Source organism: Carcharhinus amblyrhynchos, chromosome 6, assembly GCF_965287045.1.
Source record: "Carcharhinus amblyrhynchos chromosome 6, sCarAmb.v2.hapA, whole genome shotgun sequence".
Classification (NCBI taxonomy): Eukaryota; Metazoa; Chordata; class Chondrichthyes; order Carcharhiniformes; family Carcharhinidae; genus Carcharhinus; species Carcharhinus amblyrhynchos.
In genome coordinates, this window is record NC_137329.1 from 45,253,760 (window position 1) to 45,268,166 (window position 14,407).

General features: G+C 45.1%; 1 protein-coding gene across 5 annotated transcripts in view; it reads right to left on the minus strand.

Moving 5' to 3' along the window:
- myrf (myelin regulatory factor) overlaps nucleotides 1-14,407 on the minus strand; it is a 236,360-nt gene that overhangs the window by 19,557 nt on the left and 202,396 nt on the right. For all 5 annotated transcript variants that reach the window (XM_080191600.1, XM_080191599.1, XM_080191602.1 and 2 more), the window contains 5 exons: nucleotides 12,095-12,203; nucleotides 10,056-10,165; nucleotides 9,392-9,552; nucleotides 4,450-4,522; nucleotides 2,724-2,812 (listed from right to left, as the gene is read on the minus strand). In XM_080191600.1, coding sequence (XP_080047726.1) covers nucleotides 2,724-2,812; nucleotides 4,450-4,522; nucleotides 9,392-9,552; nucleotides 10,056-10,165; nucleotides 12,095-12,203 — 542 coding nt within the window. The remainder of the gene's footprint in view (nucleotides 1-2,723; nucleotides 2,813-4,449; nucleotides 4,523-9,391; nucleotides 9,553-10,055; nucleotides 10,166-12,094; nucleotides 12,204-14,407) is intronic.

A 14,407-nucleotide genomic window follows, 5' to 3' on the forward strand; every position in this document is an offset into this window, starting at 1 on the left:
TGATGTGGTTCATTTGGAATTTCAGAAGGCCTTTGACAAAGTCCCATATAAGAGATTAGTGTGTAAAATGAAAGTGCATGGAATCGGGGACAGTCTATTCAGATGGATAGAAAACTGGTTGGCAGACAGAAAACAAACTGTAGGAATAAACAGATCAATTTCTGAATAGCAGTACTAGTGGGGTACTGCAGAGATCAGTGCTAGGATCCCAGCTATTTACAATGTATATTCATGTTTTAGATGAGGGAACTAAATGGAATATCTCCAAATGTGCAGATGACACAAAGTTGGGTGGGAAGGTGAGCTATGAGGAGGATGCAGAGATGCTTCAGTGTGATTTGTACAAGCTGAGTGAGTGGGCAAATGCATTGTAGATGCAATATAATGTGGATAAATGTGAGGTTATCCACTTCGGTAGCAAAAACAGGAAGGCAGATTATCGGATTGGTTACAGATTGAGAGGAGAATGTGCAACGAGATCTGGGTGCCCTTGTACTCCAATCGCTGAAGGTAAGTATGCAGGTGTAACAGGTGGTAAAGAAGGCAAATGATATGTTGGCCTTCATACAGAGAGAATTTGAGTACAGGGGCAGGAATGTCTTGCTGGAGTCATACAGGGCCTTGGTGAGGCCACACCTGGAATATTGTGTGCTATTTTGGTCTCCTTATCTGAGGAAGAACATTTTTGCTATTTAGGGAGTGCAGCAAAGGTTTACCAGACTGATTCTTGGGATGGTGGGACTGATGGTTGAGGAGAGATTGAATCGGTAAAGAATACATTTGCTGGAGTTTAGAAGAGTGAGGGAGGATCTCATAGAAACATAACATTCTAACAGGACTAAACAGGTAGATGCAGGAAGGATGTTCCATATGGTGGGAGAGTCCAGAACCAGAGGTCACAAACTATGGATATGGGGCAAACCATTTAGAGCTGAGATGAGAAGAATGACCTATCCCTGCTACTATTTTCTGTACTTCTATGAGCGCAGCTCCAAAAGCATACAGGCAGCTCCAGGATAAAGCAGCTTGATTGGCCACCCAGCCGCCATCTGAGACACTCACTCTGTCTCCCAGTGGCACACAGAGACAGAATCTACAACTCACCAAACCTGCTTCAACATCACATTCCAAACTGATGACCTCTGCCACCTACAAGAATAAGGGTAGCAGGCACATGAGAACACCATGCCCAAGCCACACATTATCCTCCTGACTTGAGAATATGTTACTGTTCCTTCAGTGTTGCTGGGTCAAAATCCTGGAACTCCCTTCCTAATAGCACTCTGGGTGTACCACACAGACTGCCAATTTCAAGAAACAGCTCACTACAACGTTATCAAGGGCAATTAGGGATCAAAAAAGAAATACACTGGTCTTATCAGGTCAGATGAAGGCTCATCCAGACTCGAACCGTTGGCTCTTTTCTCTCTCCACGATGCTGTCAGCCCTGCTGAGATTTTCCAGCATTTTCTGTTTTTGTTTCAGAATTCAGCATTTGCAGTATTTGGCCATATCTTATTGGTCTCATCAGTGAGGTTCACATCCATGGGAGATTTAAAAAAAATCAGATCTGCTGTGTAGGATCCTTGTGATACTGTGACAGTAATGTGGGGCCGTGTGTCATACTGGGACAGCAATGTGGGGGCGTGTGTGATACTGGGACAGCAATGTGGGGCCGCGTGTGATACTGTGACAGCAATGTGAGGCCGCGTGTGATACTGTGACAGCAATGTGGGGCCACGTGTGATATTGGGAAAGCAAAGTGGGATTCTGTGTGATATTGGGACAGCAAAGTGGGATTCTGTGTGATATTGGGACAGCAAAGTGGGATTCTGTGTGATACTGGGACAGCAATGTGAGGCCATGTGTGATATGGGACAGCAACGTGGGGCTGTGTGTGATATTGGGACAGCAATGTGGGCCTTATGTAATATTGGGACAGCAATGTGAGTTTCTGTGTGATATTGGGACAGCAATGTGGGATTCTGTGTGATATTGGGACAGCAATGTGGATTCTGTGTGATATTGAGACAGCAATGTGGGGTTCTGTATTAATTGGGGCAAGGATGATAGATTCTATGTATTGGCGAGACTGTGATGTGGAATTGTATGTGATATATTAAGATATGGGATCCTGTGTGATATCAGGATGGGTGTGGATCCTGTGTGATACGGGACCATAATGAGGGATCCTGTGTGATATCAGGACTATAATGAGGGATCCTGTGTGACATCGGGAATATAATGAGGGATCCTATGTGATTTTGGGACTATAATGAAGGATCCTGTGTGATATCGGGAATATAATGAAGGATCCTGTGTGATATCGGGACTATAATGAAGGATCCTGTGTGATATTGGAACTATAATGAGGGATCCTAGGTGATATCAGGATGGGTGTGGATCCTGTGTGATATTGGGTTGGGTGTGGGATATCAGGATTGGAATATGAGAACTGCAGGATATCAGGATGCTCACTTGGGGGGGAGGGTACATGGTTTTCGATTAGTTAATTGTGAAAGATCTCACCATGCTCTATATAACTATGAGCGTTGATACTCTTACAGTGAGCCAGTATTGGAAATATACACCTTCAGAATGTTTCACAAGATTCTTATTGAAACATGAGTTCCGCAGGGTACCTGACCAAGGCAGCTTTAGCCTTACACTTCGACCTGAATATTGCAAGCACCAGATTACATGTGGAAAGCCTTAATCCTTACCTGAACGCCATGATTATAACGAGAGCTATGATGGTGCCTTGGAGGAATCTTTGGCTGAGGCATCCCTGTTCTGTTGGATTAGACTGGGCCTGGAGATGGAGACACACAAGGATTATCTTTGGGAGATAAACTAAATATAGGGTGCATCTAAATTAGAATGGAAGACAATCTGAAAAGCCACAGAGCTGATGACAAACATGTCTACTTGCTCCTAACAGGAGAGGTTCCAGCACCTGGAAACTTTCTTCTCATTTTCTTTCTCATTTTTCTCAAAGGTGTTAACTTTGCTCAAGGAGAGTTTTTCACAGGCACTGGGCACACATCAGTATATTATCTAAATATCCATGCTTCATTAGTAAGCCTGGACATTGAGCATCAAACTGAACACAGTGGAGCCAAATACATGTTCACCTGATGATGACATGCAGTCTTGAACTGGAATGGATCGCAGGATGTTAAATCCTGGCTCTACTTTGTCTCCTTCTCACCGAGGGTGGCAAGGACAATTTGTATCACATGAATATGGTTCTCGAATGCAGCAGTGACCAGAAAGCAAAACGCTGGCACATTCTGTTCTGAATTGCCTCACTGGGCACAGCATTCACCCACTGAGCCAGTGGGGGCAGGTGGGGTGAAATGGGGGGTGGGGCGGTGAGGTGGGGTGGAAAGGAGGAGTCAGGAGGAGGGGTCATTAAACAGGAAAAGGTATCAACCACTCTAAAGGAATGTGTGGTCAATTCAGGTTAAACGCCTTAAATTCTGTTCATCATCTACCATACAATCTTGTTCTGGTTATTTTGAGTTTATTTTCTATTTATGATACCATTCATTTAACCTCAGAGTAAATGTTCAATGAGCAATAATTTGTGAGTCAGATAGAACTATACAAAACAAATCCAGATGTACTTTATCTACAGAGATAGTATATGGAAAAGTTGAGAGGCAGATATGGAGAAAGAATTGTAAACCAAAGCAGCAGAGTTTGTAAAAGCTCATTCTCCATTTGCATCACTGACAAAGCCGGCAATTATTGTCCATCTCTGTTTGCTGCAACTAGGTGGCTTCTTAATTCACATCAGTGGGCAATGAAGTGTCAACCTTTCAGGTCTGTGACTGGAGTCACGTACTGGACTGGACTGGAGTCACGCGCAGAGCTGGACTGGAGTCACACACGTGGCTGGACTGGAGTCACGCGCAGAGCTGGACTGGAGTCACACACGTGGCTGGACTGGAGTCACATACAGGATCAGACTGAAGTCTCATACTGGGCTGGACTGGAGTCACACACAGGGCTAGACTGGAATCACATGCTGAGCTGGACTGGAGTCACATGCAGGATCAGACTGGAGTCGAATACAGGGCCAGACTGAAGTCACATTCTGGGCTGGACTGGAGTTACACACACACAGATGGACTGCAGTCACATACAGGGCTAGATTGGAATCACATGCAGGGCTGAACTGGAGTCACGTACAGGGCTGGACCGGGAGCACCCAGCAGGTTTACTCCCTGAAAGGACATCAGTGAACCAATAGGGTTTTTAACAACAATCTGACGGTTTTCACTGATACCAGCTTGCCAGGTTTTTTAACTGAATTTAACTTCTCAGACTGTCATAATGGGATTTGAAGTAACACAAAGTAATAAACTACAGAGGAATCGACGGGGAAGTGCAGTCCGATGGGCTGAAAGAATTTAACTCCTTACCATTCTTACAGATCCATACCTTATTGCCAACCTTTGGGTGCCTTTTCTTATGTGGCCCACTTCCTGCCCGACTAAAATGACTGCCAGTTTGGCTGTAAATGAACAGAAATATTTCTTGAGTGAACAGTTCAGAGGCGCATTCCTTCATCACAAAAACAGAAAATGCTGGAAAATCTCGGCAAATCTGACAGTGTCTTTGGGGGAGAGAATTGAACCAATGGTTTGAATCTAGATGACCCTTCGTCAGAGCTGTCCTTTATAATGGACTGAGTGAAGCTGATAACCTAAGAACTGATGCCCATTTTGCTGAAGTGCATCAGTGCTGATGGACTCAGTGCTCACTGTATAACTGGGTGTGGAAACCTGAGGCCTACTCTGTACAAATGTACCCAGCGTATTTGCGTCCGGACTCAACACAAAGGACTGTGAGCCTGCACGCAGTTGGTCAATTGGGTTCATATAGATCTATTCAAATGATGGCTGGTCCCCATCACAGGCACTGAAGTGGAAACATAAGTTATTTTTCTGTGAGGCTTTCACTAGGTACTTCACGTACCTCCTTCTGGCCTACCCTTCAAAGATTCCTCTGGCATTGTGCTCCCCACTCCTTGTCGACTCTACCCATATCTATCGGCAACATTGCCATTTATGTGTTGCTGATGTCCTGAGATCCAATCTACAGCATCCTTGTCAGACATAAGAACATAAGAAATAGGAGCAGGAGTAGGCTATCCAGCCCTTCGAGCCTGCCCCGCCATTCAATAAGATCATGGCTGATCTGTCACTGCTCAGTTCCACTTTCCCGCCCTCTCCCCATAACCCTTAATCCCCTCTCCTATCAAAAACCCATCAACCCGCGTCTTAAAAATATTTAGCGAGGCAGCCTCCACCACTTCAACGGGCAGAGAATTCCAGAGATTCACCACCCTTTGAGTGAAGAAGTTCCTCCTCAACTCCGTTCTAAACCGCCCCCCCTTTATCTTGAGGCTGTGCCCCCTAGTCCTATTGTCTTTTTTGAGCGGGAAGAGTCTTTCCACCTCTATCCTATCCATCCCATTCATCATCTTATACGTCTCAATGAGATCTCCTCTCATTCTTCTAAACTCTAACGAGTACAAGCCCAGTTTATTCAGCCTCTCCTCATAGCTCAACCCCCTCAACTCCGGTATCAGCCTAGTAAACCTCCTCTGCACTCCCTCCAAGGCCAAAATATCTTTGCGCAGGTGCGGCGCCCAAAAATGCACACAGTACTCCAGTTGCGGCCTCACCAATGCCCTATACAGCTGCAGCAAGACCTCCCTACTTTTATATTCAATCCCCCTCACTATGAAGGCCAGCATCCCATTCACTTTCCTGACCACCTGCTGCACCTACAAGCTGGGTTTTTGCGACTCATGCACAAGGACCCCGAGGTCCCTCTGCACCGTCGCCTGCTGCAGTTTTTCGCCCCGTAAGTAATAGTCCTTCCTACCATTCTTCCTACCAAAGTGGACCACCTCACACTTGCCAACATTAAATTCCATTTGCCATTTCCTGGCCCATTCGCCCAGCCTATCTAGATCCTTCTGCAGACATGGCCGCTCAGGTGAGATCATTTGGTTCAAGCATACGCACTCCTGTGGCACATTGTCCTGTTTGTGTAACCGGAATTGTATTAACGGTCCCAGTAACAATAGATATGGAAAGGATACTCTACGCTGGATAGGTACAAGCATCTGTCAATGGTTACTGTACAAATACTGAGAGTGCTCATGTCAAAGTGTTTTCTTCGTTATTTTAGCACAAGCACATACATAATCCCATTAAAATAATGGAAAGCGAAATTTGATGCAAATGTACTAAACCTTTATATATCATTGCTGACAGTAATTTTTATCCTTTGTGTAACTTCCTCACTTCAGACAGGTTGTAGAACACATGATGCTGCCCCATTGTCAGCTTCATATGCTACATTTTTGTCACAGGACAGCAGTGCCATTTTAGTTTTTCCAGTAGCCAGTGGTAGATTCAGGATAACAACACTGCATTCTCAAATAGATATTCCATCCTCCCACGGCATCTGTCTGAGAGGAGGGGGAGTGGGAATGGGGGTAGATTTCTTTCTGCAATGGAAATAGGGTTCTAATCGCATCCAACCTTCCCAGCCTGCAGCCAGTAGCACATCCGCCAGCCCTGGGCAGGCTTTGCTGGAGCAATTCTGTTGTGCCTGAAAATACATGTAGTTTAAAAATAGATTCTGGGGTCCCCTCTCTGGGCCGTGGGAATCCCCAGAAGCAGCTAGCAAAATATAATTGAGTGGCCACCACCACCAGAACACTGGATGGCCTTTTTTGACCTCACAAAGGCTTCGATGCTGTCAGCCATGAGGCATTATGGAGCATTCTCCTCCATTTTGGCTGCCTTCACCATCCTCCATGTGCTCCATGATGACATGGAAGCTGTGACCCGGACTGACGGATCTACTGCAGACACAATTCAGGTTCAAACTGGGGTCAAGCAAGGCTATGTTATCACACCAAAGCTCTTCTCAATCTTCCTTGCTGCAATGCTCCATCTCATCCTCAGCAAGGTCCTTGCTGGAATGGAGCTAAACTACAGAGCAATAGGACCTTCATCGTTTAACCTTCATCGTCTGTGGGCCAAATCCAGGGTTGTCTCATCCTCTGTCATTGAACCACAGTATGCAGATAGTGCTTGTGTTCGCGCACACCCAGACCAAGCTCCAAGCCATCGTCAACACCTTCACTGAGGTGTAGAGAGCATGGGCCTTACACTAAACATCCGTCAGACAAAGGTCCTATACCAACCTGCCCCCACAGCACTCCCCCACTCCCATCATTTTCTATACCCTGGGAGCCCACTGTCAACAAGGCATTGTTGAGGTGTGATGAAGTTCAATGCTGCCTGCAGTTGCCAGCACAGCCATCGGTTGCCTGAGGAAGAGAGTGTTTGAAGACCAGGATCTCAGACCCACCACCATGCTCGAGCACTAATGATACAGCCTCCTTTTATGCCTCAGAAACATGGGCCAAATCCCTATCACCTCCATATGGAGAGGTTCCCAGAATGGAAATCTCTGTCCGAGTGCGGCCGTAAAATTCCGCCCATGGACTACGTACACCAGGCACCTCAAAACTCTGGAGAAGTACCACCAGCACTGCTTCCGCAAGGCTGAAGCATTGACCATGCTTGATCAGCTCCACTGGGAGGGGTGGGGGGGCACCACATGCCTGACATAAGACTCCCAAAACAAGCACTTTAATCAGAGATTCAACACGGCAAGATAGCCCCCAGGAGGGCAGAGGAAATGCTGCAAAGACACTTCAAAAATCTCACTGAAAAGTGCAACATCCCCAATGACATCTCGGAATTCCCGGCCTGCGACTGCCAGGAAAAGCATCTGGGAAGGAGCTGAACGAGTTTCGTTGCTGAGAACAAGCTGAAGCCAAGCATAGACAATGGAAGATGCACATGACAACCTAGGCACCCAATCACTCCTCCAACCACCATCTGCTCCACCCGCAATGGAGATGTAGATCACACATTAGACTCCTCCATAGTGCTATTGTGGTGGCAAGTTATCCTTGACTCCAAGGGACTGCTTAAGAAGAAGGAAGCTGCTTGGACCTCAAAGGCATCATATGCCCAGCATTCAAATCACAAGAAATGTGTCAGAGACTCTGATTTTAAGAGCTGTAATATATGAGCAGCTATGCTGAGTGTCGTTGGGCCCAGAGAGTGTGAAATGAGAGCAGGCGTTACAGTCAGTGCCAGAACAGCTTCTCCATGGGCCCAGCTGCTTCAGACTCATTGAAAAAAAACAATCTTGAGAGCTGAAAAACCAGGCCATTAAGTTCCCAAAGAATGTTCCAGTAGCGTGATGTGATTCACTAACTCTTATTTATTTATTTAAGTTTAGTTCATTTATTTGTGTCACAAGGAGGCATACGTTAACACTGCAATGAAGTTACTGTGAAAATCTCCTTTTAATCCAGAGAAAGAACTCTATCTTTATTTTTGTCTCTTCTTCTAATCAATCCCTGGAGATCTCCTCCTCTTCCATTACCCCTTAAACTGCAGAAGCTCTGATCTCCTCTTTCTAGCTTAAACTACCCAATCATTCCTTTCTAATCTACCCCACTTTCTTATTGTCTTTTCAATTTTGGCATTTTCCTCCTCCAATATGATCACTGTCTTTCATCCAGGTTTCTCGATTCAAAAACCTCTTGACTGTGGATAATTGCTAACATGGAATCATAGAACACCTCCATTGTAGAAGGAGGCCACACAGCCCATTGAGTCTTCACTTATGCAGAATCCCACTCAGGCCCAACCCCACCCCTTGCCCCCCCCACCCTCCCACCCCTCACCCACGCAATTCCCAAGTCCACCTAACCTGCGATCACCTCATGTGGTGATGGTAGGCAGCAGAATGTTTGATTATTTTGCATCTTCACACACAAACACCATTTTCCTTTGGAGGGGGGATAGTGGGGAAAGATTGGAAGAATTATTTTAAACCTGTTGAACCATGTCACATACGTTCCTTCACTGGCTAACAGGTCCTGGAGTGGGAATTGGAACTGGAACTAAAAGCAAATTAATGCAGATGCTGGAATCTGAAACAAAAACAGAAAATGGTAGAAAATCTCAGCAGGATTGACAGCATCTGGAGAGAGAATAGAGCCAATGCTTTGAGTCTGGATGACCCAGAGCTCAAATGTTGGATCTGTTCTCTCTCCAGATGCGGTCAGTCCTGCTAACAGAGATTTTCTGGCATTTTCTGTTTTTGTGTTGAAACTGGGACTCAGAGGCAGGGGCACTGCGTACTGAGCCCAATAGCTCTTGCCCATACACTGATGTCCAAGCTAACTAGTAAGTATATTATAACCGAGAAAAGCAGCAACCCAAATAATATTCGATGTCTGTCAGCACATGATGCCTCAGCTGCATTCCAGTACCTGAGAGTCCCTCCACTGACTGTGGATTTCATACTATCCAGACGCTTCAGTTTGGCCAGCTTCCGGCTCCACGTCTCCAGCTCGTTTATCCGAGTCTCAAGGTTGTCGGTCAGCTTACAAAGTTCTTTGACAGCGCCTACATTCTCCATGAAAATTCGCTCCTGCGTGGGATAGGGAGGATAAAAGCCTAGAAACTTAAACCTGCCAAGCATTACACTGTAACAATTATAATGCTGTTGTACAGTTAAGCTCACATGAAAAGTAAGGATCAAACTCACTCTCAGTCCAGCATATTATCATGGATTCTGCCCTCATCAGCATTCCCTTTGCATAAAATTTCCTCAAAAGCGAAGTAACTGCACGAACTTTAAGATTGAGCTCCATCCAACCTCTTTGCACAGATTGTCATATATTCGATGGGCTGTCAATACTTGTGATCACATTTTTATACTATTGTAAATACTAGAACAAATAATTGAACCTCTGGTTTTTGGACAAAATGCTTCTTCCCTTTTGTAATCTAGTCTGCTTGTTTTTTTTCAATGCTTCACTCCATCTTTAATTAGTTAAAAGTTTGGCAGCGTTGGAAATACTGACTGCTAGGACCAGGAACAGCCTTGGATTCCCGGTTATATTCAGTCCAGCCAGCAGGGGGCCACTCTACCTTATTAACCACCAGGAAGTTCTCAATGGTTTCTCCATTGGCACACACCACATTCCCCGACTCCTTCACTGCTTCCGGCAGAATCTCCTTCACCTCTTGTGCGATAACACCTGGTGGAAAATTGCATCATGTATTAACATCACAAACGCTAGGATGTTAAAGAACACACCTTTAGAATTCTGTCAATATTCTTACCTCTCTCCTCAAGACATGGAGAAATGACATTGGGAATTGTGCTGGTTTCTGCTACAATTTCTCCTCAATGGTCTAGAATCGCAGAACAGTTACAGCATAGAAGGGGCCATTTGGTCCATTGTGCCTGCACTGGCTCTCTGAGTGAGCAATGTACCTAGTGCCATATTTGTCCACTGTTTATCCAGTCAGGTATTGATCATTGCTTGGTTATGGTTCTAATAACATACACACTCAAGCAATATTCCTACAGAAATGGTCAGCTTGGCTAATTGCCCCTCTCAGGCACTGATGCAAAGGGGAGACTGGTTGAAGGTGGCACAGTGGTGAACACTGGTTGAGACTGAATAAACTGGGATTGTTCTCCCTGGAAAGACAGAGGCTGAGGGGCAACCGAATAGAAGTTTATAAAATTATGAGGGGTATGGATAAGGTGAACAATTGGAAGCTTTTTTCCAGGGAAGAAATGACAATTACAAGGGGGGACAAGTTCAAGATAAGGGAGAAAGGTTCAGTAGAAATGTGCAGGAGAAGGTTTTTTTACACAGAGGGTGGTGGAGGCCTGGACTGCACTGCCAAGTGAGGGGCTTGAGTCAGATATGTTAGTGACAAGGGCCAAAGGGCCTGTTCCTGTGATGTACTGTTCTTCATTCTTTGCTCACTGCTGTCTCACTGCGCCAGGGACCCAGGTTCAATTTCCAGCTTGGATCATGGGCAGAATCTGCACGTCCCCACCATGTTTGCGTGGGTTTCCTCCAGGTGCTCTGGTTTCTTCCCACAGTCCAAAAGACGTGCTGGTTAGGTACACTGGCCATGCTAAATTCTCCCTCAGCGTACCCAAACAGGCGCCGGAGTGTGGTGTCTCGGGGATTTTCACAGTAACTTCATTGCAGTGTTAATGTAAGCTGACTTGTGAAACTCTCAAACATGCCTAGTTGTCAAGAATCATAGAATCCCTGCAGTGCACAAGGAGGCCATTCAGCCCATCAAATCTGCACCAACAACAATCCCACCCAGGCCTGATTCCTGCAGACCCACACATTTGCTAATTCCTCTAATCTATGCATCCCAGAACACTAAGGAGCAATTTAGCATGGCCAATCAACCTAACTTGCACATCTTTGGACTGTGGGAGGAAACCAGAGCACCTGGAGGAAACCCACGCAGACATGGGGAGAATGTGCAAACTCCACACAGACAGTGACCCAAGCCAGGAATCGAACCCAGTCTCCAAGAACTGTGAGACAGCAGCGCTAACCACTGTGCTACCGTGCCACCCTCAGTGTAAGTATAAAGCTCAGTATTTACTGAATCATATAATCCCCTACAGTGCAGAAAGAGGCCATTTGACCCATCAAATCTGCACTGACTCTCCAACAAAGAATCTGACCCAGGTCCTATCTGCACAACCCCTTACTCTGCTAATTCCCCTAACCTACACATCTTAGGATATTAAGGGGCTGTTTATCATAGCCAATCAATCTAACTTGCACATGTTCGGAGAATGGGCGAAAACCAGAGCACCTGGACGAAACCCACGCAGACACGGGAAGAACATGCAAATCCTACACAAACAGTCGTTCAAGGCTGGAATCAAACCCGGGACCTGGTGCTGTGAGGCAGCAGTGCTAACCGCCATGCCATGTATGAACCTACTAAATATCCGTTGTTTATCCCAACCATTTCCTGGCCTGGGTGACCTGCTCCTTACAATCAGTCAGCTGATAATGACTAAGAGACAAGGCCTGTGGTCACTTGCCTATCCATGGAACATATCCAGGACCTCAACTCTTTAAGAAATCATGGGCCTCTAAGTGCATTATTTCCCCCAATCTGTTGGTGCTTACCTGTCTCAGGTGTATTCTCTATGCCTGTTGTGGCAGCAAACTCGGGTTTGTATTGATACTGGACCAGCCGCATCTGTGTGATCCTTCTCAGCTGCTCTGTGGTGTCCACCTGCATTCACACAAAAGCACAGTTGGAGCCAGAAGCAAGTTGGTTGAAATCTTCAAACTCAGATTGTGTCTGTTCCCTTCCAATAACATTGGAAAGCCCGTTAATTAGAGATTGAATGGTGCAATGGGATAGACAGTGACTTTTCACCTCTGGGAAACCGGTCAAACCCAGTCCAGATAAAAGGGATGATAGTACAACAATCGGCTGCAAATGCATCTGGGGTCCATCAGCAATGTTCCCTCTTAGCTGTGTGGGTGTGTGGCTGTATAGCAATCTGGAATATACTGTGTAGAACAATCAACAACACACTCAAAACAAATATTCCCTTAAGATGTGTAGGGGCACAACAATAAGCAGGCTTTTTTAAAATTCATGGGACGTGGGCTTCACTGGCTGGGTCAGCATTTATTGATCATTCCTAACTACCCTTGAACTGAGTAGCCTGCTCAGCCATTTCAGAGGACAATTAAGAGTTAACCACATAGTTGCTGATCTGGAGTTGCATGTAGGCCAGACCAGGTGAGGATGGTAGATTTCCTTCCCTGAAAGACATTAGTGAACCAGATGGGTTTTTACAACAATTCACAATTGTTTCACTGTCACCATTTTAATTCCAGATTTTTATTACTGAATTCAAATTTCACCATCTGTCGGTGGGATTTGAACTGGGTCCCCAGACCATTACCCCAGGTCTCTGGATTACTCGTCCAGTGACAATGCATGATGAAGTTTTGAGAGCACATTGTCCATCAATATCCATAAAGAGAAAGGGCCATTAATATTTTAAATATGAAAGCATATACAGAATCCCCACAGTGCAGAAGGAAGCCATTCAGCCTAACGAGTCTGCATCTACCCTCTGACAGAGTATCTTTCCCAAACCCTATTCTTATAACCCTAGATATTTACCCTGCTAATTCCCCTAACATACACATCTTTGGATACTAAGATTTAACACGGCCGATCCACTCAACCTATACATCTTTGCACTGCAGAAGGAAATCAGAGCACTCTGAGGAAACTCACAAAACATGAAAAGAAAGTGCAAACTCCACACAATAAGAAGTTTCACAACACCAGGTTAAAATCCAGTAGGTTTATTTGGTAGCAAAAGCCACTAGCTTTTGATTTGAAGACCTTACCTGACGAAGGAGCATCGCTCTAAAAGCTACTGGCTTTTGCTACCAAATAAACATATTAGACTTTAACCTGGTGTTGTGATGCTTCTTACTGTGGTTATGCCAGTCCAATGCCAGCATCTCCATATCAAACTCCACACTCACAGTGACCCAAGGCAGGAATCAAACCTGCACCCCGGCATTGTGAGGCAGCAGTGCTAACCACTGTGCTGCCGTGCTGCTCACACCTGTGGTTACACTAAAACATTAACTTGTTCTACCTTTACAGCTTTTGATGCATCATTTTTAAAATTAATTCTTGAATTATGAGGGTTGCTGCTAGGCTTAGCATTCACTGCGCATCCAGAGTCATCATGGAGAAAATGGTGGACCTTCTTCTTGAACTACTTCAGTCTAATTAATGATGATACTCACACAATGCTGCTGACTAGGATGTTCCAGCATTTTGACTAAGCAATGATATAGAACAATAAGAAGATGAGAAATAGGAGCATTAATAGACTAACCTTTGAGCTTGCTCTGTCATATAACAAGATCATGGCTGATCTGCAACATCACCTCCATTCCCTTCCTTAATCCCATATCACTTGATTTCCTTAGTATCCAAAATCTTTTAATTTCTGTCTCAAATAAACTCCTCAACTGAAAATGTATAGCTCACTGAGTTAGAGAATTCCAGGGATACACAACACTTAGAGGGAAGTGTACTCTTACATTCATCAGCCTCCCAACATTTACTCCAATAAATCTCAAGGATTTTATAGGTTTCAATGAGATCACCTCTCATTCTTTTCATCTTTTGGGAATATAGTCTATAGCCCACTAGATCTCTCTTCTTAAGACAACCCCCTGCATCCCAGGAATCTAGTCTAGTGAATCTATGCTGCACTCTCACTTTGTATCTGGGAGGCGAAGGCACACAGGCACACCATCAGGGGGCACTGTTTTCAAAGCATGCTCATTCCTGTTCCAGTTCCCACAGGCAATGGAAAATCCAACCACAGAATCTTGTAGAATGAGGCCATTCAGTCCATCATATGGTTCATGTTAACTCATTGAAAGACT